Source organism: Salmo salar, chromosome 03 (assembly GCF_965601325.2).
Source record: "Salmo salar chromosome 03, fSalSal1, whole genome shotgun sequence".
In the NCBI taxonomy this organism is placed as follows: domain Eukaryota; kingdom Metazoa; phylum Chordata; class Actinopteri; order Salmoniformes; family Salmonidae; genus Salmo; species Salmo salar.
This window is the reverse complement of record NC_138293.1, coordinates 24,464,448-24,489,639: the sequence shown is the minus strand read 5'-3', so window position 1 is coordinate 24,489,639 and position 25,192 is coordinate 24,464,448. Positions and strand designations below refer to the sequence as shown.

The window sequence follows — 25,192 nt, the reverse complement described above, 5'->3', positions numbered from 1 at the left end:
CAGCTACCAGTGAGTACATGGAGGAGCGTATGGAGTGGAGGGCGCCGTGTTTCGCTGAGGTGCGCACTATCTCGCCCATACGCACGCACAGTCCGGTGCGCGCCATTCCAGCCCCTCGCAGATGCCGTGCTAGAGTGGGCATCCAGCCTGGTAGGAGGAAGCCTGCGCAGCGCGTCTGGTCGCCGGTACGCCTCCTAGGACCAGGCTACCCTACTCCCGCTCTACGCACGGCAACCATCAGGCCCCTGCACAGCCCAGTTCGCCCTGTACCAGCACCTCGCTCGTACAGGGCTGTTAGTTCCATCCAGCCAGGACGGGTTGTGCAGGCGGTGCGGTCACGGCCACCTGTGTGCCTCCATGGCCCAGTCTTTCTCTTCCTGCCTCTCGTGCTATCCCGGAAGTGAGTTCCTCCAGTCTGGCACGACCAGTACCAGCAACCCGGACCAAGCTTCCCATGAGTCGGCCTAGTCCTATTCAGCCTGTTCCCGCTCCTCGCACTAGCCCTAGGGTACGTGTCTTCAGCCTGGTACCACCTCTACCAGCCCCACGCACCAGGCTTCCAGTGCGTCGGCCCAGCCTCAAGAGCCCGGCACCAGTGTGCAGTCCAGAGTATCTGGCACCAGTGTGCAGTCCAGAGTATCTGGCACCAGTGTGCAGTCCAGAGTATCCGGCACCAGTGTGCAGTCCAGAGTATCCGGCAACAGTGTCTAGTCCGGAACCGAGGGAGACTGCCTGCGACCAGGAACCAAAGGGGCCTGCCTGTGACCCGGAACCGAGGGGGCCTGCCTGTGACCCGGAACCGAGGGGGCCTGCCTGTGACCCGGAACCGAGGGAGTCTGCCTGCGACCCGGAACCGAGGGAGTCTGCCTGCGACCCGGAACCGAAGGAGTCTACCTGCGACTCAAAACTGAATGTGACTAACTGTGTATTGAATGAGTCTGCCTACAGCGTGGAAATGAAGGAACCTGCCCACGATCCACAACGGATTGAGTCTGTCTACGACCCGGACCCCAATGAGTCTGCATACAACCTGGAGGGCAGGAGGCCGGAACCAGAGCCACCTCCAGGATAGGTGGGTTGGGGAGGGAGGGTGTAGCACAGTGCCGTCGTTGACGGCAGCCACCCTCCCTTCCCTCCCTTATTGTTTAGGGGGTATTTGTTTTTGTTGTGGTTTTGGGGGATTTTGTGGTTTCTTTTTTTTAGGTGCATTCGGGGTATGCACCTTTAGGGGGGGTACTGTCACATCCTGACCAGCAGAGGGTGTTGTGTAGTTTTGGTCAGGACGTGGCAGAGTATGTCTGTGTATGTATGTTCTGGGTGTTGTATTTCTATGTGGGTCTGTGTGGCTCCCGATCAGGGAGAGCTGGTTATCGTTGTTCCTGATTGGGAGTCATATAATTAGGAGTATGTTTGTCACTTGGTTGTGGGTGGTTGTGCTAACACTGCTTTTGGTATGTACGTAGCCTGTTAGCCTGTTAGTCGTTTTTGTTTATTGTTTTTTCCCGTGGATACTTTGCTCTTATATATTAAAAAGATGAGTATCTACATTTCACCTGCTGCAGTTTGGTCTCTTCAACACGGCTGTAATTATGACACAATCTGTCATGCTATTATGATAGAAAAGTTTTCCTATTGTAAAGAAAACATTCCAATGGGTCAATATCATATAAAATCTCTGAAAAAAACCCATTTGAAACAGAATTTCATGCTGTTTCAAAAAGTGTTGCCCATAGAAATGTGTTCAGGTTAATAGCTGTGTACAGTGAGTTCTTACCTGAAAATGCGATCAGATGGTTGTTCTCCCATCACCAGATCAAAACCACGCTGGAAAATAGTGTAAGGCCAAGGTCTGGTGACAAATAAGAGAGAAGAGAATTAGACTTACATTCAGCCAGTAACCTGGTTTCCGAGACAAGAATGAAATGACTGATTGAAGAAAGAAACATGTTTTACTACTTTAAGTACAGTGTAACAATGAGTAAACACAATACATTACACTGCAATACACAATACACAACCCAAGCCACTGCCTGTTCACCCCGCTACCATCCAGAAGGTGAAGTCAGTACAGGTGCATCAAAGCTGGGACCGAGAGACTGAAAAATAGCTTCTATCTCAAGGCCATCAGACTGTTAAACAGCCATCACTAGCACAGTGAGGCTGCTGCCTACATACAGACTTGAAATCATTGGCCACTTTAACAAATGGATCACTAGTCACTTTAATAATGCCACTTTAGGTCCCGTGTGGCTCAGTTGGTAGAGCATGGTGTTTGCAACGCCAGGGTTGTGGGTTTGATTCCCATGGGGGACCAGTCCGGGGGGGGAAAAAATGTATGAAATGTATGCATTCACTACTGTAAGTCGCTCTGGATAAGAGTGTTTGCTAAATGACTAAAATGTAAATGTAATAATGTTTACATAATCTTGCATTTCTCCTCTTATATGTATATACTGTATTTTATACCATCTATTGCATCTTGCCTATGCCGCTCTGTCATTGCTCATCCATATATTTATATGTACATATTCTTATTCCATTCCTTTACTTTGATTTGTGTGTATAAGGCAGTTGTTGTGGAATTGTTAGATGACTTGTTAGATATTGCTGCACTGTCGGAACTAGAAGCACAAGCATTTCGCTACACTCACAATAACCATGTGTATGTGACCAATATAAATTGATTTGATTTGTTTGTCTTCAGTTTTCCCAAAACTATTTATTTATCTATCCTGCTCAAATAGTAAACAAGTTCGGAATCTTTTCAGCACTGCATCTCCTGACAACATTTCAACCAATCCCCAAAAATTTGACAGATCAAAAGTATCACTATGACAGATGCTGCGGGTAAACACACTGATAGAAAATGTGTTCCTCAGTCGCCTGAGATGGAATGTGACTTAGTCTCGTGTCTATTTACCCAAGCTGGGAGAGGAGAGGGGAAGAATGATGGAGATTAATAGACACAGGCAGCTTGGGGACTTGAATCTGCTACAGTGTGAGAGAAAATGTGACAAGGAGATGCTACCTCTGAGTAAGCGGTTACAATAGGCAAAGGGGCAGCTAAAACCTGATAACGGCCTCACACGAGAGAGGCCAGTCATTAAACATTTAAGTTACCCCTGTAGGCTTTCCCTGTCAAAGATTGACTGCACGTGAGAGAGAAATCACTTGGGGAGGGAGGGAGATAGGGAGGAAGAGAAATGTGTGACAAAATTCAGATGTATAGTGAAAAAAAACATGAACATATCAGATGCACCAGGCAGATTATTTTCAAGTGCTGTGTATGGGTAATAAAAGTGGGTAGCATTCTGGAATTCTGGGAAGGATTTAAAACTTCCATCTGCTAGTACTTCACATCTCATGTTAGGCCCAGCTATAGTTTTCACAGTTCTGCTGTTTGACACAAAGATTTTTAACTAAGAGCCGGCATGGTAATATATTATATAGCAGGCAGGACCATTAGAGGCCATATTGTCACTTACCCTTGATTTGGACCCCACTCGTTACGAATACAGAGATGCTTGTGGACAGGGTCCTTCATGTAGCCATCTAAGCAGAGACAGTCACCTGCAATGGGAGTATAATTAAACAATGGTATTGTTAAAAAAAAAGAGTGATGTAATGACACACTGAGCTCCTCCTGGCATGAGGCAAGTATTGTGTTTCCACTATCCCATAAACCCTGTAAGCATACTGCCACAGAGACCTGTCTCCCTAATTGGCCTGTGATTACTTTATTTTACTAGGCAAGTCAGTTAAGAACAAATTCTTATTTTCAATGACAGCCTAGGAACAGCTGGTTAACTTCCTTGTTCAGGGGCAGAATGACAGATTTGTACCTTGTCAGCTCAGGGATTCAAACTTGCAACCTTTTGGTTACTAGCCCAACGCTCTAACCACTAGGCTACCGTGCCACCCCAGCGCTTACCAGCAGAATGAACCGACCAAGGCTGTGTTCCAAAATGGCAACCTTTATAGTGCACTACTTTTCTTGCACTATAAAAGAAAATAGGGTGACATTGCGGACGCAGACCAAGAACTGCGCAGCATGGCCAGCCAGGCTAGTTCCTCTCCAGCAGCCTCATAATCAGTGCTGCTTATTACAGCCATCAGAAACAGGGGAGCTGCTATTTTCTACTGATGCCTTCTGTCAGCACACAGGAGGAGGGATGTCACCCTAACCTGATTCAGCCAGATTGATGGGGATGCATCTTGAGAGCAGGGACTAGCTATTCTACTGATGACAGACATGCCCCGAGTGTGTTGTACAGGGGATGGTGAAGGGTTGCCAGACTGAGGGTAATCATATCTAATGTAGCTGAGCATTTAATGTACACAACTTGATGAATAACTTATATATTTAATAACTTATGATATATTGAATAACTCATGGTAAGCCTAGCATGTAAACCAGCAGTTGTTTTAGGGGTTTAAACAAGTCTAAGCATCAAGTATTCAGAGTATGAATTCCAAATGGGATTCTTTTGAGCTCTTCCGTCAGATTGAGTGGTAATTTACTCCTTTGACAGCTGGTGGGTGTATACAAATATGGATTAAGTGAAAGGATGAGTCATACCAATTCGAACTTTCACCAGAGTTAGCTTTAAAATTCAACCAAATACACTCTTAGAATTAGAGATGACTCGAGGAGCCCTGCAGATCCTCAAGGAATCCTTGAGTTCCTCAAGGAACCATCGCAGTCAATGGGTTCATATTTGCACATTTGATTAGCTGAGGGGCTCTATGAGGTACCTTTAATGTTCCAATGTAACAAATAGTTCCTGGAGGAACCTTTTTGCTGGTGCGTGCGGAGCAATATTCATTTATTTCGCTGTTGAATTTGTTGCGCTACCAGACTCAAAACAAGATGAAAATATGTGGTTTTCTGTAATGGCTTTATGGGATAGCTAGCGACTTGTAAACAATTACCCATTCCTATATGAGTACTATTTCAATAGCAATGTTGAATAATACAACATTGGCTGCTGTCAAGCCAATTATATTATATGACTGTAGCCTCTGTTTTGATTCTGAAAAGTTTATTGGGATGATAATGATTGTAATATTATGATGATAATTATTAGGTGTTGGCTTAGGTCGCTCGCTAGCTACATAATCTTCAAACTAGCCTAGCTTTTAGCTAGCTTGCTGCTCTGTGTAAGAGTAACATTTATAATATTGTAGCGGCGGCAGCCTAGCAGAAGATTGGAGGCATGGCTTTCAGATAGTTGTTTTTGGCCACCTGTGAGAATAAATATCATGCCTGTTCATCTGTTCTGTTGTTCTGTTGCATTGACATTAAAGATTAAGCCGGTTTTGAGGCCTTGATAAAGGATTACATAAGTGCATGTGATTCTAAAGAGACAAATAACATTTCATTGTTCAGATGGTCACCATTCCATTAAACTGGTGTCAGAAGTGGCATAGCAATGCAGCCAAGCATTGGTGACGAAATGGTGACTATCTGGACAATATAATGTGACTTAGCTCTTTAGTATCACATGCAAATACACTGACTGTACAAAACAGTAATAAAACCTTCCATAACATTGAGTTGCAATCCCCCTTTTGCCCTCAAAACAGCCTCATTTCGTCAGGTCACGGACATGGTGTCTAAAGCGTTCCACAGGGATGCTGGCCCATGTTGACTCCAAAGCTTCCCACAGTTGTGTCAACTTGGCTGGATGGCCTTCGGGTGGTGGACCATTCTTGATACACACAGGAAACTGTTGAGCGTCAAAATCACAGAAGCATTGCAGTTCTTGACACAAACCGGAGCACCTGGCACCTATTACCATATCCCGTTCAAAGGCACTTCAATCGTTTGTCTTGCCCATTCACTCTCTGAATGGCACACATACACAATCCATGTATCAATTGTCTCAAGGCTTAAAATACATTTTTTAACATGTCTCCTCCCCTTCATCTACACTGATTGAAGTGGATTCAGCAAGTGACATCAATAAGGGATCATAGCTTTCACCTGGATTCACCAGGTCAGCCTATGTCATGGAAAGAGCAGGTGTCCTTAATGTTTTGTACACTCAGTGTATGTAAAAGGTTATTTTATTTGGTTATTCTTAAGTCGTTACTGGTTCAATGTTCATTCAGGTAAAACAAAAAGCTAAAAAAAGATAATCAATCATTTCAATAAATCATGTGCAAGCTTAACCTTAACCTGGCAATACAACAGAACACATGAACAGGCATGACATTTACTCTCACGGGTGTACAAAAATAAGCATCGGAAAGCCACGCTTCTAATCTTCTGATAGGCTGCCAGGTTAGAGAGGTTAGATTTTGTAAATTGTCCCAATACATTCATATTTAAAATGCCCCTGTTATTTTTCAGTGCCACCTTGCATGAGTAAAGAAAATTACGCTACATGTACTGAATAACTTACACTATATATTCAAAAGTATCTGGACAGCCCTTCAAATTAGTGGATTTGGCTATTTCAGCCACACCCGTTGTTGACAGGTGTATAAAATTGAGCACACAGCCATGCAATCGCCATAGACAGAGCCTTACTGAAGAATTCAGTATATTCCTGCCCTTCTGGAGCTGCCCCGGTCAACTGCAAGTGCTGTTATTGTGAAGTGGAAACGTCTAGGAGCAACAACGGCTCAGCCGCAAAGTGGTAGGCCTCGGTTGCAACACTCACATACTTTTGGTCATGTGGTGTATCTATGACGTTTATCCATTATCCCGTCAAATTTTATCAAATTAAAATGTTCAGGTCTGGGGAACATATGTAAACCAGATATAACACAAGTCTGTTTATATGTAATAAATGCCCCATATCTTTCAAGGGAAGCAAAATTTGGCAGTAGACAAGCCATAAACAACAGCCTACAGCACCTTCAGCACTCCCCTCACACAGAAGTATGTTTAAAATTCACAAACTTTTTTAATGTTTGCAGAACCACAGTTATTGTCATAACCCATCCCTGTTTTCATCAGTATCTTCTCCCTGAGAAGGATTGGATTGAGCCCATCTTGTAGCTAGCTAGTATCTAGAACCCTGCAAGAGGGGGATGCAGTATTGGGGGTTACATTAAGAATGCATCATATGAAAAATACAATGCAATTATTGAGGCATTGCATCAGGCCACTTATTCTATATTTAATTTTAATGAGAGGGGCTGAAATTACATATTCAATTTCAAGGAATCCAGGCAGTGTGTGTCCCAGTGGTCCAACTTTTGATTCATTTAGGTCTGGCAATTCACACAGTACACCAGAGACACCAGTCCGTCTTGAATTATGGATGCAAACATGGAGCGAACTCCTTTTCCCAAAAGTCATTAACATGGGATATGCATTCAATACTGATCAGTAGCATGGTACACACTTTCTATACTATACTGATCATTTGAGGGATTCAATGACATTCTGCCAGTATTCTGTGTATTGATACACAGAATGCCAAAACAAAGATACTTTTTTAATGTATACAACAAAGGTGAATAACAAAACATTTGAAGACAAATGTAAATTACAACTTTATTTTGTTTGTAAATATGAGAGGCTGTACTATATGTTGATATCAGTTTCCCCTCATTCCCCTCAGTCTGTTTTAATGTAAAAATATATATAGATGTATATACTTTTTTATTTAACCTTTATATAACTAGGCAAGTCAATTAAGAACAAATTCGTATTTACAATGACGGCCTTTATAGCGTTACTATATAGCAGGCTTCATTGGTGAAAACCAACCCAGTATAATGAAATATCTAGCAGAAAAACATCAACAACACCTGGCAGTATTAATGAATATAAATTAAAGAATATACAGTTGAAGTCGGAAGTTTACATACACCTTAGCCAATTACATTTAAACTCCGTTTTTCACAATTCCCTGTCTTAGTTAAAATAAAGTGGTGATCCTATCTGACCTATGTGAAATGTCAGAATAATAGTAAAGAGAATGATTTATTTCAGCTTTTATTTCTTTCATCACATTCCCAGTGGGTCAGAAGTTTACATACACTCAATTAGTATTTGGTAGCATTGCCTTTAAATTGTATAACTTGGGTCAAACATTTCGGGTAGCCTACCACAAGCTTCCCACAATAAGTTGGGTGAATTGTAGCCCATTCCTCCTGACAGAGCTGGTGTAACAGAGTCAGGTTTGTAGGCCTCCTTGCTTGAACACGCTTTTTCAGTTCTGCCCACACATTTTCTATAGGTTTGAGGTCAGGGCTTTGTGATGGCCACTCCAATACCTTGACTTTGTTGTCCTTAAGCCATTTTGCCACAACTTCGGAAGTATGCTTGGGGTCATTGTCCATTTGGAAGACCCATTTCCGACCAAGCTTTAACTTCCTGACTGATGTCTTGAGATGTTGCTTCAATATATCCACATAATTTTCCATCCTCATGATGCCATCTATTTTGTGAAGTGCACCACACCCTCCTGCAGCAAAGCAGCCCCACAACATGATGCTGCCACCGCCGCGCTATATGGTTGGGATGGTGTTCTTCGGCTTGCAAGCCTCCCTCTTTTTATTCCAAACATAACGATAGTCATTATGGCTTACCAGTTATATTTGTCTTTCATCAGACCAGAGGACATTTCTCCAAAAAGTACGATCTTAGTCCCCATGTGCAGTTGCAAACCGTAGTCTGTCTTTTTTATGACGGTTTTGGAGCAGTGGCTTCTTCCTTGCTGAGCGGTCTTTCAGGTTATGTCGATATAGGACTCATTTTACTGTGGATATAGATACTTTTGCACCTGTTTCCATCAGCATCTTCACAAGGTCCTTTGCTGTTGTTCTGGGATTGATTTGCACTTTTTGCACCAAAGTACATTCATCTCTAGGAGACAAAACGCGTCTCCTTCATGAGCGGTATGACGGCCACGTGGTCCCATGGTGTTTATACTTGCATACTATTGTTTGTACAGATGAACGTGGTACCTTCAGGCATTTGGAAATTGCTCCCAAGGATGAACCAGACTTGTGGAGGTCTACAATTTTTTTCTGAGGTCTTGGCTGATTTCTTTTCATTTTCCCATGATGTCAAGCAAAGAGGCACTGAGTTTGAAGTCAGGCCTTGAAATACATCCACAGGTACACCTCCAATTGAATCAAATTATGTCAATTAGCCAATCAGAAGCTTCTAAAGCCATGACATCATTTTCTTTAATTTTCCAAGCTGTTTAAAGGCACAGTCAACTTAGTGTATGTAAACTTCTGACCCACTGGAATTGTGATACAGTGAATTATAAGTGAAATAATCTGTCTGTTAACAATTGTTGGAAAAATTACTTGTGTCATGCACAAAGTAGATGTCCTAACCGACTTGCCAAAACTATAGTTTGTTAGCAAGAAATTTGTGGAGTGATTGAAAAATGAGTTTTAATGACTCCAACCTAAGTGTATGTAAACCTCCGGCTTCAACTGTATATATATACAGTGCATTCGGAAAGTATTCAGACCGCTTGACTTTTCCAGATTTTTTTAGGTTACAGTCTTATTCTAAAATTGATTAATCATTTTTTTCCCTCATCAATCTACATACAATACCCCATCATGACAAAGCAAAAGAAGGTTTAGACATTTTTGCTAGTTTATTCAAAATACAAACTGAAATTGGACATTTACATAAGTATTAAGACCCTATACTCAGTACTATGTTGAAGCACCTTTGGCAGCAATTACAGCCTCGAGTCATATTGGTTTAGACACTAAGCTTGGCACACCTGTATTTGGGGAGCTTCTCCCATTCTTCTCTGCAGAATCTCTCAAGCTCTATCAGGTTGGATGGGGAGCGTTGCTGCACAGCTATTTTCAGGTCTCTTCAGAGATGTCCGGGCTCTGGCTGGGCCACTCAAGGACATTCAGAGACTTGTCCCGAAGCAACTCCTGCATTGTCTAGTCTGTGTGCTTAGCGTCGTTGTCCTGTTGGAAGGTGAACCTTCACCCCAGTCTGAGGTCCTGAGCGCTCTGGAGCAGGTTTTCATCAAGGATCTCTCTGCACAGATTGACCATCGGGTTCTTTGTCACCTCCCTGACCAAGGCCCTTCTCCCCCGATTGCTCAGTTTGGCCCGGATGGCCAGCTCTATGAAGAGAACTGTGTTCTTGGGGACCTTCAATGCTGCAGACAATTTTTGTACCCTTCCCCAGGTCTGTGCCTCGACACAATGCAGTCTTGCAGCTCTACGGACAGTTTCTTCAACCTCATGGTTTGGTTTTTGCTCTGAAATGCACTGTCAACTTTGGGACCTTATATAGACAGGTGTGTGCCTTTCCAAATCATGTCCAATCAATTGAATTTATGACAGGTGGAATCCAATCAAGTTGCAGAAACATCTCAAGGATGATCAATGGAAACAGGATGCACCTGAGTTCAATTTCGAGTCTCATAGCAAAGGGCCTGAATACTTATGTAAATAAGGTATTTCTGTTTTTTAATTTGCTAACATTGTCATTATTGGTTATTGTGTGTAGATTGATGAGGAAAACATTTAATTTAATTCATTTTAGAATAAGGCTGTAACATTACAAAATGTGGAAAAAGTCAAGGGGTTTGAATACTTTCCGAATGCACTGTATTTATATATATTGTCTAAATGTCTATATCAAGATCTCAGCGATCACTGCCTCATTGCCTGCACCCGTAATGGGTCAGCGGTCAAACGACCTCCACTCATCACTGTCAAACGCTCCCTGAAACATTTCAACGAGCAAGCCTTTCTAATCGACCTGGCCCTGGTATCCTGGAAGGATATTGACCTCATCCCGTCAGTAGAGGATGCCTGGTTATTTTTTTTAAATGCCTTCCTCTCCATCTTAAATTAGCATGCCCCTTTCAAGAAATTTAGAACCAGGAACAGATATAGCCCTTGGTTCTCCCCAGACCTGACTGCCCATAACCAACACAAAAATATCCTGTGGCGTTCTGCATTAGCATCGAACTGCCCCCGCGATATGCAACTTTTTAGGGAAGTTAGAAACCAATACACACAGGCAGTTAGAAACGCCAAGGCTAGCTTTTTCAAACAGAAATTCGCTTCGTGCAACTCCAACTCTAAAAAGTTCTGGGACATTGTAAAGTCCATGGAGAATAAGAACACCTCCTCCCAACTGCCCTCTGCACTGAGGATAGGAAACTCACCACCGATAAGCCCACTATAATTGAGAATTTCAACAAGCATTTTTCTACGGCTGGCCATGCTTTCCACCTAACTAGCCCTACTGCATTCAACAGCACTGCACCCCCCACAGCTACTCGCCCAAGCCTCCCCAATTTCTCCTTCTCCCAAATCCATTCAGCTGATGTTCTGAAAGAGCTGCAAAATCTGGACCCCTACAAATCAGCTGGGCTTGACAATCTGGACCCTTTCTTTCTAAAATTATCTGCCGAAATTATTGCAACCCCTATTACTAGCCTGTTCAACCTCTCTTTCGTGTCGTCTGAGATTCCCATAGATTGGAAAGCAGCTGCTGTCATCCCCCTCTTCAAAGGAGGTGACACTCTTGACCCAAATTGCTACAGACCTATATCCATCCTACCCTGCCTTTCTAAGGTCTTCGAAAGCCAAGTTAACAAACAGATTACCGACCATTTCGAATCCCACCGCACCCTCTCCGCTATGCAATCTGGTTTCAGAGCTGGTCATGGGTGCACCTCAGCCACGCTCAAGGTCCTAAACGACATCGTAACCGCCATCGATAAGAAACAATACTGTGCTGCCGTATTCATTGACCTGGCCAAAGCTTTTGACTCTGTTAATCACCACATCCTCATCGGCAGACTCAGTAGCCTTGGTTTCTCAAACGATTGCGTCGTCTGGTTCACCAACTACTTCTCTGACAGAGTTCAGTGTGTCAAATCGGAGGGCCTACTGTCTGGACCTCTGGCAGTCTCTATGGTGGTACCACAGGGTTCAATTCTTGGGCCAACTCTTTTCTCTGTATACATAAATGATGTCGCTCTTGCTGCTGGTGAATCTCTGATCCACCTCTACGCAGACGACACCATTCTGTACACTTCTGGCCCTTCTTTGGACACTGTGTTAACAACCCTCCAGACGAGCTTCAATGCCATTCAACTCTCCTTCCGTGGTCTCCAACTGCTCCTAAACACAAGTAAAACTAAATGCATGCTCTTCAACCGATCGCTGCCTGCACCTGCCCGCCTGTCCAGCATCACTTCTCTGGACGGTTCTAACTTAGAATTTGTGGACAACTACAAATACCTAGGTGTCTGGTTAGACTGTAAACTCTCCTTCCAGACTCACATCAATCATCTCCAATCCAAAGTGAAATCTCGAATTGGCTTCCTATTTCACAACAAAGCATCCTTCACTCATGCTGCCAAACATACCCTCGTAAAACTGACCATCCTACCAATCCTCGACTTCGGCGATGTCATTTACAAAATAGCTTCCAATACCCTACTCAACAAGCTGGATGCAGTCTATCACAGTGCCATCCGTTTTGTCACCAAAGCCCCATATACTACCCACCACTGCGACCTGTACGCTCTCGTTGGCTGGCCTTCGCTTCATAATCGTCGCCAAACACATTGGCTCCAGGTCATCTACAAGACCCTGCTAGGTAAAGTCCCCCCTTATCTCCGCTCACTGGTCACCATAGCAGCACCCACCTGTAGCACGCGCTCCAGCAGGTATATCTCTCTGGTCACCCCTAAAGCCAACTCCTCCTTTGGTCGTCTCTCCTTCCAGTTCTCTGCTGCCAATGACTGGAACGAACTACAAAAATCTCTGAAACTGGAAACACTTATCTCCCTCACTAGCTTTAAGCACCAGCTGTCAGAGCAGCTCACAGATCACTGCACCTGTACATAGCCCATCTATAATTTAGCCCAAACTACTACCTCTTCCCCTACTGTATTTATTTATTTTATTTATTTTGCTCCTTTGCACCATATTATTTATATTTTATCTCTGAACTTTCTTCAAACTACAAATCTACCATTCCAGTGTTTTTCTTGCTATACTTTATTTACTTTGCCACCATGGCATTTTTTTGCCTTTACCTCCCTTATCTCACATCATTTGCTCACATTGTATATAATCTTATTTTTATTTTTATTTTTTTCTACTGCATCATTGACTGTATGTTTGTTTATTCCATGTGTAACTCTGTGTTTTTGTATGTTGTCGAACTGCTTTGCTTTATCTTGGCCAGGTCGCAATTGTAAATGAGAACTTGTTCTCAACTTGCCTACCTGGTTAAATAAAGGTGAAATAAATAAATAAATAAAAATATCGATCCATGTTACAGTTAATACTGTATGTTGGACAGGTGTCACGCTTGTCGTCGGTGAAGGAGGACCAAAACGCAGCAGGTAAGTGCAGGCTCATCTTGACGTTTATTTATTTTCAAAATGAATACCAAAATAACAAAACACTAGAACGAACAGTCTGGCAAAGCATAAGGCTCAACACAGAACAATCACCCACAAATAACAAACACAAACACACCCTAATATATGGGACTCTCAATCAAAGGCAGATAGACAACACCTGCCTTCAACTGAGAGTCCCAACCCCAATTAACCAAACATAGAAGCAGACATACTAGACTAAACATAGAATACCTGAAAACCAAACAGTGCCCAAAAACCCCGGAATACTTAAACCAAATGCCCCTTCAACAAAACACACCACCCCGAACCACATAAAACGAATACCCTCTGCCACGTCCTGACCAAACTACAATACTAATTAACCTTTATACTGGCCAGGACGTGACAACAGGGGAATTTAAAGGTAGTTTAACAATTATGGTCTCCACTTGTAGGTATATTATCATACAGGTTACTGCCAAAATAATGGAAACACTTGAGTAAATGAGGGATACAAAGTATATTCAAAGCAGGTGCTTCCAGACAGGTGTGTTTTCTGAGTTACTGTAATTAAGCAATTGACATCTCATCATGTTTAGGGTACTGTATATAGCTGCCATGGCTATGCCACCATCCACAGGGCACGAGTGGTCACTGAATGGTTTGATGATCATAAAAACAATGTAAACCATATAGCATGGCTCTCTCAGTCACCAGATCTCAACCCAAATGAACACTTATGGGAGATTCTGAAACGGTGTTTTCCACCACTGTCACGTCCTGACCAGTTTAGGTATTATTTGTATTGTAGTTTGGTCAGGACGTGGCAGAGAGTATTTGTGTTGGTTGGTTCGGGGTGGTTGGTTGTGTTTAGGGTGTGTGATTTATTAGTTCTGGGTGTTGGGTATGTTCTAGGTTGTATTTTCTACATTCTGTTTAGTTTAGTTTTTCTATGTTTAGGTTTGGGTGTGGACTCTCAATTGGAGGCAGGTGTTTCTATTTTCCTCTGATTGAGAGTCCTATATATAGCTATGTGTTTGGGGTTGTTAATTGTGGGTAGTTGTATTTTGCACTGCTGTTATTATTGTAGCCTGTGAAACTGTCGGTCTGTCGTTCTTTGTTTTCTCGTGTTTTTCGTGTTCACTAATTATTATTAAATATTATGTTGAACATGCAACCCGCTGCGCCTTGGTCGTCTCTACACAACGACACCCGTGACAGAACTACCCACCAAACACGGACCAAGCAGCGGAGGAGGGAACAACAGGTGGAATATCGTGAGTCATGGACTTGGGAGGAGATTCTGGCCGGAGAGGGCCCATGGAGGAAGTCTGGGGAGGACCGGAATCGCTACTGGGGAACACAGCTGGCGAGGAAGCCGGAGAGGCAACCCCAATAATTTTTTTGGGGGGGGGCACACGGGTAGGTTGGCTGGGCGAGGATTAAGTCCCAAGCCAAATCCCCGTGTTTTTTCCAAACAACCATTGACTGGACAGGTCCTGTACTTTGGGGTGATGGGTGCTGTGACGAGGCCAGGTATTTTCAGGCCGGTACGCGCAGTACCAGCGCCCCGCATGTGCCAGGGGAAAGTGGGCATCCAGCCAGTAGGGGTGATGCCAGTCCTGCGCTCGAGACCGCCAGTGCACCTCTACGGTCCAGTGTTTCCCGCTACACGCACTAGCCTTGAGGTGCGTGTCTCCAGGCTGGCACGTCCAGTACCAACACCACGCATCAGGCTTCCAGTGTGTCAGCCCACTCCAACTCGGCCGGCTCCTGCTCCCCGCATTAGCCCTGAGGTGCGTGTCTCCAGGCTGACACGTCCAGTACCAGCACCACGCATCAAGCTTCCAGTGAGTCAGCCCAGGCCAACTTAGCCTGTTCCCGCTCCTCGCACTAGCCCGGAGGTGTGTGTCCCAAAAATGGCACTTCCAGTACCAGCACCACGCATCAGGCTTCCAGTGTGTCAGCCCACTCCAACTCGACCGGTTCCTGCTCCCCGCATTAGCCCTGAGGTGCGTATCCCCAGGCTGGTACCTCCACTACCAGCCCCACGCATCAGGCTTCCAGTGCGTCAAACCAGGCCCGAGTGTCCGGCAACAGTGCCTCGTCCAGAGTGTCCGGCAATAGTGCCTCGTCCAGAGTGTCCGGCAATAGTGCCTCGTCCAGAGTGTCCGGCAACAGTGCCTCATCCAGAGTGTCCGGCAACAGTGCCTCGTCCAGAGTGTCCAGAACCAGGTGAGACGGCCCACTGTCCGGAACCAGGTGAGACGGCCCACTGTCCGGAACCAGGTGAGACGGCCCACTGTCTGGAACCAGGGGAGACGGCCCGCGACGCGGAACCGAGTGAGTCTGCCCGCTACCCGGAACCGAGTGAGTCTGCCCGCGACCCGGAACCGGGTGAGTCTGCCCGCTACCCGGAACCGAGTGAGTCTGCCCGCGACCCGGAACCGAGTGAGTCTGCCTGCGGTCCGGATCAGAGTGAAGTTTACTATAACTTTGAACTATGCGAGTCTGCCTACAGCTCGGAACCAAATGAGTCTGCCTACGGCCTGGAACCAAGTGAATCTGCCTACGGTCCGGAGTCAAGAAAGCCTGCCTACAGTCTGGAGGACAGTAGGCCAGAACCTGAGCCACCTCCAGTATAGGTGGGTTGGGGAGGGGGGGTGTAGCACAGGAGCCGTCGTTGACGGCAGCCATCCTCCCTTCCCTCCCTTTAGTTAGGGGTTTATTTGTTTTTTTTTGTTTGTTGAGGTGCATCCGGGGTCTGCACCTTTAGGGGGGGTACTGTCACGTCCTGACCAGTTTAGGTATTATTTGTATTGTAGTTTGGTCAGGACGTGGCAGAGGGTATTTGTTTTGATTGGTTCGGGGTGGTTGGTTGTGTTTAGGGTGTGTGATTTATTAGTTCTGGGTGTTGGGTATGTTCTAGGTTGTATTTTCTACGTTCTGTTTAGTTTTTCTATGTTTAGGTTTGGGTGTGGACTCTCAATTGGAGGCAGGTATTTCTATTTTCCTCTGATTGAGAGTCCTATATATAGGTATGTGTTTGGGGTTGTTAATTGTGGGTAGTTGTATTTCGCACTGCTGTTATTATTGTAGCCTGTGAAACTGCCGTTCTTTGTTTTCTCGTGTTTTTCGTGTTCACTAATTATTATTAAATATTATGTTGAACATGCAACCCGCTGCGCCTTGGTCATCTCTACACAACGACACCCGTGACAACCACCATCAACAAAACACCAAAAGATGGAATTTATTGTGGAAGAATGGTGTCGCATCCCTCCAACGGAGTTCCAGACACTTGTAGAATCTGTGACAAGGTGCATTGAAGCTGTTCTGGCGGCTCGTGGTGGCCCAACGCCCTATTAAGATGCTTTATGTTGGTGTTTCCTTTATTTTGGCAGTTACCTGTACTTGCTCAAATAATTGTCCAATGTCTATCATTATTATCTTGTGTATCTATAACTTCAGTTTGAGGTTTTTTAAAAAGAGTATGTGAACTCAATTCTTGAACATAATTGCAAGCTATTTCAAAAGACAGAGAATCGCTTTTCAATCTCATCTCTCGTACCCAGCTGTGTTTGAAAAGAGCTCATTTTACTGTGACTGGCTTTAGATGTAGCTTAATTAAAGTATGACTGTGTCAACACAAACTAGCTGGTGTGGGTGGGGAGGGACAAACTGTTTTGCTGGCGAAGCAGAGCTCTATTGTCAACAACTGGCTGTGGGAGGAAGGTTATTGTTCGGAATAATTATAAAACGGTGCATGCTCATCAAAATGGTAACAGTTGACAAGTGATGCTGAATCATTTGAATAAACTAATCAATGGACATTCAACCCAATTGAGGATCAAGATACTGGTTCTTACAGTATGGCTATACTGTATCAAGGCTTTGCTGCAAAAAACTTTTACTTTCTTTCTATTTAGCTAGCCGCTCTGTCACTCACCTGTGATACAACAAGAAATACGTTATTCCATTCTGTGTTGCATCTTTCTTGTTTTCTGTACATTCATATACATTTTAGGGCCACTTTGGTAACAAGTGTTTGAATTAATGCATTAAGTGCTATCCTCTGTGGATGCAATGCACATCTTATTGTATTACCCCACCACAATTTTTTTTATTCAATTAAATTCAATGTTGAAGTTCAGTGAATGCACACAGATACAATATAATTGGTTCCCAGAGTTAGAGTGTGAGAATTGGTGATTATGCAGTATAGTACCTGTCTCTGGATCACACTGGTGTTCACAGGGGTCCAGAATGCGGCGGCCACACAGCTCATTGATCCAAGGCCCGCTGGCATTCTGCTGGTAGTATAGTAACACCTGGGCCGGGTTAAGCCAGTCAGACGCATCCAGTTGACTGCCCTGCAGCAAAATGAACCTGGACCCTGAGGACAAGGGAAGGGTTGTTGGTTGTTAGAAAACATACTGTTTAAGTACCTACCTGGTCAATTAAAGGTTCAGTACATCAGTAGTTCTATTAACTTTTCTCTTCAACAGTCCATAGAGTACAGACTGTTATTACAAGGCAAAAAAATAATACATTTTCTGAATATTATTTTACCCCAGATTAAAAAAGGCAAATAGATGGATAGGACACAATGTTCTGGCAACTAATTTCAATATTTTCGAAGGTGCATATTATACACGGCTGTGGCATAAATATAAGGTTCTCACAGGCAAAAACATGGATTGTTATCAACTTAACCATAACATTACATTAAGTCTAATACGATTGTGTAGACATTTATGGACACGTTCTAAATCGATCCGAGTCCCTGCGATTCAAAAGGAAAATTCACAATATTTCATCTCTTTGCAAAGTTGCTTCCCATGGATGTCTTCTGGAATGATAATTCCACCTGGAGTATCCATAGAATACAGTGGCGGGTATGAATCAAATTAAAGCACGGAATGATAGATGAGTAAGGCAAGTCACACTCCAAAATATATCTGCACTGCCAGCTCCCATGATGGAGGAAAAAATGCCAATGAACCAAGAGTGAATAGTTGGCCTGCAGTGTTATTCTGCAGGTGCTAGCTACCCTGAAATTCATTAGCGAGCCAGCCCAAGCACAGAGAAGGTAGAGAGAGAAAGAGTGATGATACAGTGGGTGGTCACCACAACCTGGCCTGATTGTGCTTTGATGCTTTGAGGGCACATCTGTTGTGGTCTCGCATGGGAAGAGAGAGAGGTGGAATCAGCCTAGTGACATTTCCTCATTTCCGTTTGTCTGGGAGTGCGTTAGCTGGAAGGCATACAGTTATACCCCTGTGGTTTTCAGGAGGGCAGGTGCCCGCCCCTTACCGTCTGCGATGAGGTGCTCGGGCACATGGAGGATGACCCTGACGTTGAGGCCACAGGAGAGGTGTGAGGAGTACACCAGGCTGATCACACAGCTGACAACGCTGATCAAAGTCAGGGTGGTCTTATTGATGGGGCTTCGTGGGGAACCTGCTGGCAAAGAGAAGGACACAGCCAACAAAGAGGAAGCACGTGAAGCTGTGACCACACTGTGGCTATGCACCCAACGGCTCACTATTCCCTTTATAGTGCACTATTTTTGACAAGGGCTCATGGGGCTCTTGTCAGAAGTAGTGCACTATAAAGGTAATGTAGTGCCATAATAGGGAGTGGGGATGCACCCTTCATTCCCTCCAGCACCTCCACCAAGGGAGTCGCTTACAAACAAGTCATCACTGGGCTGGGCTTACTGCCCATGAAAGGGACCTCTGTATCAAACCGGTAGCTTTGGGAGATTTGGCTTGCCAAGTCTCGCTGGTGGGGTAATAAGAGTGTACCTTTGAAGGGTGCCCCCAGCCACCAGCCACCATTATGTGCTGAAGGAAAAAAAAAGAAAAGAGCCCAAATGAGAGCATTTCAGAGGTTGCGTTCTTTTCCTTTCCTGCCAACTGCTTGGGTGCAGCCCCACCAGAGTTCATCATTCATTCCTTTCAATGAAGAGTGGGAAGTCTCCTACCTATAGCATGCACAAACACAAACACACACATGCGGACACACCCCAACCCACAACAATTTGGCCTCAAATATAGGAAGCCAATAACAGCCTCCAGCTCTGCTAGAAGTGATTCTTTATCCCTATCCAATGTTACTCGGTTACTGTCCTTTTAGCATTCGTAAAATAATTCAGGATATATCTTAAGGCAATCCTTAAAAACCAAATACTACAGAGTAATACCAAGACTTGTAAAACAAATTCAACCACATATTACAAGGAAACAATCTCATAATGACACAAAGACTCAAACTTGATCCATTCAAATTTTTTATCAAAAAAAGGATTGAAAAGCACATCCCATCATTATGACACTCTCTCTGAACATTTTGTTTTTCAAATCTATAGATCGGTGGTCACCAACCTTTTCTGAGTCAAGATCACTTTTTTAGTCAAAATGCAAGCTGAGATCTACTGCTCAGATTTTTTTACATGGCTTAAAAAACGTAAGCCTATGCAACATTAACCTATTAAAAACAGTACCGTAGCAATGAGGTTTGCACAGTAGGCTATAGGTCCAATGCATTATGACTGCATATTGGCTATGCTTGAGTTGCCCTGCCAAAGTTGTTCTTCTCAGACCAATTTGAGGTATATAATCACACTGGTAATAGATCATGTGTTGTATTACTTGTGAGGCACAGCTGAGTGAGCATAATAATTTGCTTTCTTTATTTGGCTGGACTGATTGCCTGCATCTGATGGTCAGTCTGAGAGGAGGGAGGGAAGGAGGGAGAGAGTAGCGGTGAGGCTCCCCGTCCCTCCGCTCTCCCTCCCTTTGCTGAGAAAAGGGGACACTGTCTTCCAGCTGATGGCAAAACTCAAGTAGCACTGCATTATTTTTGCCTCATGCACCAATTCATGCTGTTACTCTTATGACCAGTGAAAGTGAAACATTCCTCGATGTTAAAAAAGACGCAAGTCGCTAATAATAACAATGCAAGCTTATCGAAACACTTTGCTATACTCATTCATTGCAGCTGCAGTGCTGGTTGTAGCACGAGTGGAAGTAGGCCTAGGGAGAACGCACATTTTATGGCTTATAAAAGGGTTGAACAAAGTGTTGACAGTGCTGAACAACAACTTAAACATGAACTTACTCATAAAAACAGCAACTATTTGCTGTATTCATTGAGTCTCTCTCTTGTTATGGTTTTAAACGTTTTGAAATCTCACAAATTGAACTTCGCTTTGTGCTCGAGGCTTAAGGCTCGAAGAAACTGTGCAGACACGGCGATCTGAGCTATCTAATTGGCCAGCGGTAAGCCTATAGGTGCACTTGATTTGTTTGACCGGTTGGTGACCACTGCTACAGATGGTATTGCATTTCGGTAATATCATTTCAGGTATCCAGATAAAACCACACTAACCAAAAAAAAACAATGTACGGTCTGATCAAATCAACATTTATTTTGATCAGTTTCGCTGTTCAAGTAATGTGCGAGGGAATGTGTAGAAACGCACCTTCTATTCTTAACCTTTTTACTAATTAAAGGTGTTGGTTACTTGCTGTGTTTGTGACACCTGTGCAGATAACAAAAGCTTAATTGGTTGGAGGTGCTGTTGTGGATGTTGAGGCAGGGATGCTATGTTTGGTCGTTCAGATGCTTGTAGGCTGACAGCTCAGTGTCAGGGGCATTTGGTTCCCCCACATCATTACTGTACATCACAGCACCAAGGATTTATAGCATGCTCACAAACATACTGTTGCCCCCATGCTGTATTTACAGTCACACAACAACCAGCCAATCGCTTCCTTTACATCAAACATTACAACGCTAGACACGCTACTCTCTTTAGTTAGGCACATGGCAGAACCTTACACATACTCACATGGGTTAGAACACAACACATTGTTTACAACAACCATGATTACTAGCAAAGAGAGAATGTTTGAATGCATGTCTATTAGTGATGCGCGGGTTGACTCATAACCCACAGTCACCGCGGTTATATCTGCTGGGCAGACGGGTTTTGGGTCATTAAATATTGTGTGGTTGAAGTGCGGTTGGGTGGCGGGTGGGTTGAATAAAGAGAAAACAATACCTTTGAAAATCTATAAATATATAATTCTAGTGCAATTTATATCTATAGGCTACATTTAGGTTTTTCTTAAATTATTTGAATCTATCTGGCATTAGTGTATAAGCCTAAGCTTTAGGGCACAAAATAGCCTACACGTCAATCGCCAAACGCTTTTGGGAATAGGCAGAAAATGTTAACATCAATCCACGGAGGCAAAAAGGACAACGTCTGAGTTTATTTAATTCAATATGAGAAAAGCTGTGAAAGGAGAGTTGAAAATAAAGAGAAGGGAGGGACAGAAAAATTATGTTTGGGAAAGATTTGGTGGAGTGATAAAAGAGGATGATAGCAGTGCTGGCTATGTTATGTGTGGTAATTGTGAAGCGCTATAGGCCTACAAATTCTACAGTCACAAGACGGGGACTTCAAATAAGCCTATGGCACATCAAGGGAACTGTAGCCTAATGGTCAAATGGGTTAAATGGAAACTGAAATCTGGACATTGACTATAGGTCTATAACCTCTCCCTTAGTCTTAATATTAACTCCAGCAGAATTGAGCAATTCTTGCAGTTAAAGGATACAACAAATGCAGGCAACATTTTCACTCGGGAACAGGAGTGGAGAAATATGATTTCTTTCTTTCAGCATCTTGCGAGAATGCGAATGCTCGATTAGATGCCATCTGTAGAGGTGCTATCTTTATCAGCATCATAAAAAGCTCATAGTATTTTAACCATATAGAATATGCATCCAAGCCGAACTGAAATCTTATCAGAAACATGTTGGGTTGTTTTTACAGCTTTCTATTTCCTTACAACTGGTCAAACTGATATCATTTGCAAAGAAAATCTTTCCTGTTTTTGAGTTATTACATTTTCTCCCATCCCTAAACGTATTTTCTCCACAAAAGAAGATGACAACTAGATTGAAGCATTCATTCTATCAATTTATGACATTATTCTGGTAAGCAAGGGTTCACTTAGTCTTCTAGGGCAACATGCACTGAGTGTACAGAACAATAAGGACACCTGCTTTTTCCAAGACATAGACTGGCCAGGTGACTCCAGGTGAAAGTTATGATCAGCATCCCTGTGGCTGTTCTGAGGGCAAAAGGGGGTGGGGGTGCAACTCAATATATTAGGAAGGTGTTCTTAAATGTTTTGTACACTCAGCGTATAATGGCAGAAGAGAAACCACATGTATCTAATTATAGAAAAGTTGACTAACAAATAGCCTACCAAAATGTCAGAAATTATAAGCAGAAACATATCTAAATCAGGCAAAAAAAGATCCTGAACCCCCTGTCCAAAAAATATTCTGCCATCTTTGACTGTATTATTCTATAGCGCATTTTCTACATTTGCGGGCTAGGGTCGGGTGCGGGCCTCAGATTTTCACTTTATTACATATAGTCGGCAGTTGTGGATGGGTTACTATTGGGTGGGTGTGGGTGAACAAACAGCTGACCTGCGCACCACTAATGTGAACGTGTACAGTATGTGTCTCAAGCACTGTAAGCACATACATTTGTTGTCCATTCATCTACTCTGATGTATGTATTTTTCATTGTCATCATGCAAGTATGAAATAAGATGATGTATGTACAGTATAATATTCCTTCCTTACCCCCTGAGCCCCACGCGCTGTTGGCGTTACCATTTCTCATACCTCGGCTGCGGCGCCTGCTGCGATTGGGGTCAGTGTAAAAGGTCAGCTGAGGTTCGCTGTCGGCCTCCGTGCCAGAGTCCCCGTCTGGGTTCAAGAAGGTTGAACCCACTGCAGAATTCACAACAAAAAGCTCTCATCACAATAATTTTGTCTTCGCTGTTCTGTTTGTATGGCAATGCATGGGATGTCCATCTACACATGCTGCACTTGATTTTGAGCAATTTATACAGCAAGGTTATTAAAAAAAATTTACATCACCATATTAATTGCCATATGTAATCATTACAGTGAAATGGCAAGTAGAAGAGGAGAGCTATAAACCCCTGAATAGCTGTCCCATGGGAATTACATATTGACCGTTTTCCTCACTTTATCAATGATCCGAGGATCATGTCGACACTTTAAGTGTCAATCGAAAAGAAACATCAACAAATGAGGGAGGAAATTGCTAAAATAATTATAAAAGGTGTGGATTAGATTATTTATCTTGCCTGAAGGTTTAAAATGTGTTGCTGTGTCAAAATGTTGATAGTGAAACTAAGAACTTGAGGCATCTGTACTAATAGCCACGTTCCTGTACCACTAAATGTGACCTTTAATTAGTGCTGAGCGATTAGTATTTTTTGAGGTTGGTTCGGTTCGGTTCAATTTTTAAAAACAAATCACGATGGTAGTGTCTGCCCATTACTGCTTATCACTTATTAATCATAATTTATTTACATCACTTTAATAAAATATTTCAGTTGTTGTGTATATTACATTTGATGACTATCATTTCATTTGATGACTATCGTTTTATTTGATGACTATCATTTCATTCCAAGTCATCTCATCTCTACAGAGCTGCTGCCTATGCTGTCTGTTCTTCAAAGTAAATAAGGCACACTTTTATGACTGCTAAATACCAACTATACATTTTCAGGTAGAGATACGTCACGAACCAACAGCTGCTCTCTATATCACCTCACGATCATGCATTTGTCTCTTCTCAGTAGCAGGTATAAAAGAAACACAGACCAGACAAGTAGATGCACAATGGATTATGGTCATTGTAGTTAATTACCACATTTTATGTGCTAAACTATGTAGAATATCGGCCTGTTGGCAAACTACACCTCCCTATTACATCGCACAGTTCAGGCTGGATCTGATTTATCTTTAGAGAAATTGTGCGATGTGCGCATTGAGCTCACAGAAAAAATCTGTCAGTCAATTAGTTGTTTAAAAACGGAAAAATAACATACATTTCGGTTAATCGCTCAGCACTACCTTTAATTAATGTTTCATTAAGAGAGCTGATTGGAGCTGTGAGTTACACAATATATTGTACTGCTTGTTGCAGTGTTAGCCATATTGTACATGCAAAACATAATGGCATGTTTTGGAGTCTGTAGAACAGCAGATTGTTGTTACATTTTGATCATGCTCTGGTACCAATGGAAAATAATAACTGGAACAGTGGGCTAAATTTACTTCAGCTTTTATAAAAAAATGTCTATCTTCAGTATATTCTATACAAAACATACAACTAGCTATACCCTCTCTCGGGCAGTAATGTATAAATGGATTCATGAGGTAGAAGGGTGGAAAGTATTAAGGTAACAACAGCATATATCCAGTCGTATTCTGTCGCAACAAATTAAACCAACATGACTCTAGCGAAGTCCCAAATGGCACCCTATTCTCTATACAGTGCAGTACTTTTGACCAGAGTCAAAAAGTAGTGTGCTGTATAGTCAATAGTGTGCCATTTGGGATACAAACTCAGTTTACCCTGCCCAGCGCAGCACAGGACAAATATTTTGATTATGTTGCATGAGGAAGAGAGATCCATGATAAGACCGGACTGTGGAGTGAGTATCCTCAGTAGGGGGATAATACAGTTTATGTCAGTCCATATTTTGACTTTAAATCCACTATCCGTTACAGAGATGGACGATGGTCCTGTTCTGGTACAATGCAGGGGACAATAAACTGATAAATGTTGACAGTCATCTCATTGAAGCCATTAGATTAAAAGATTTTGGCTTTGTGAACAAAATATATCTAATTGTTTTGAATAGGCTATACAGGCTACATTGGAATGATTGTGTTTTGGTAGAAACATGAACATTGAAATCTATAATTTAAAGAGGATGTGATAT

The 25,192-nt window shown here is 43.1% G+C and overlaps 1 protein-coding gene across 9 annotated transcripts in view; it reads right to left on the bottom strand.

Annotated features, from left to right (window-relative positions):
• Positions 1-25,192, bottom strand: part of LOC106599413 (astrotactin-1) — a 282,536-nt gene that overhangs the window by 197,790 nt on the left and 59,554 nt on the right. For 3 of the 9 annotated variants that reach the window (XM_045714659.2, XM_014190633.3, XM_045714658.2), the window contains exons 5-9: positions 23,007-23,156; positions 18,645-18,794; positions 17,557-17,724; positions 3,486-3,570; positions 1,775-1,849 (exon numbers count right to left, since the gene is read on the bottom strand). In XM_045714659.2, coding sequence (XP_045570615.1) covers positions 1,775-1,849; positions 3,486-3,570; positions 17,557-17,724; positions 18,645-18,794; positions 23,007-23,156 — 628 coding nt within the window. The remainder of the gene's footprint in view (positions 1-1,774; positions 1,850-3,485; positions 3,571-17,556; positions 17,725-18,644; positions 18,795-23,006; positions 23,157-25,192) is intronic. The other 6 variants (XM_014190635.3, XM_014190637.3, XM_014190639.3 and 3 more) reach the window with 4 other exon arrangements.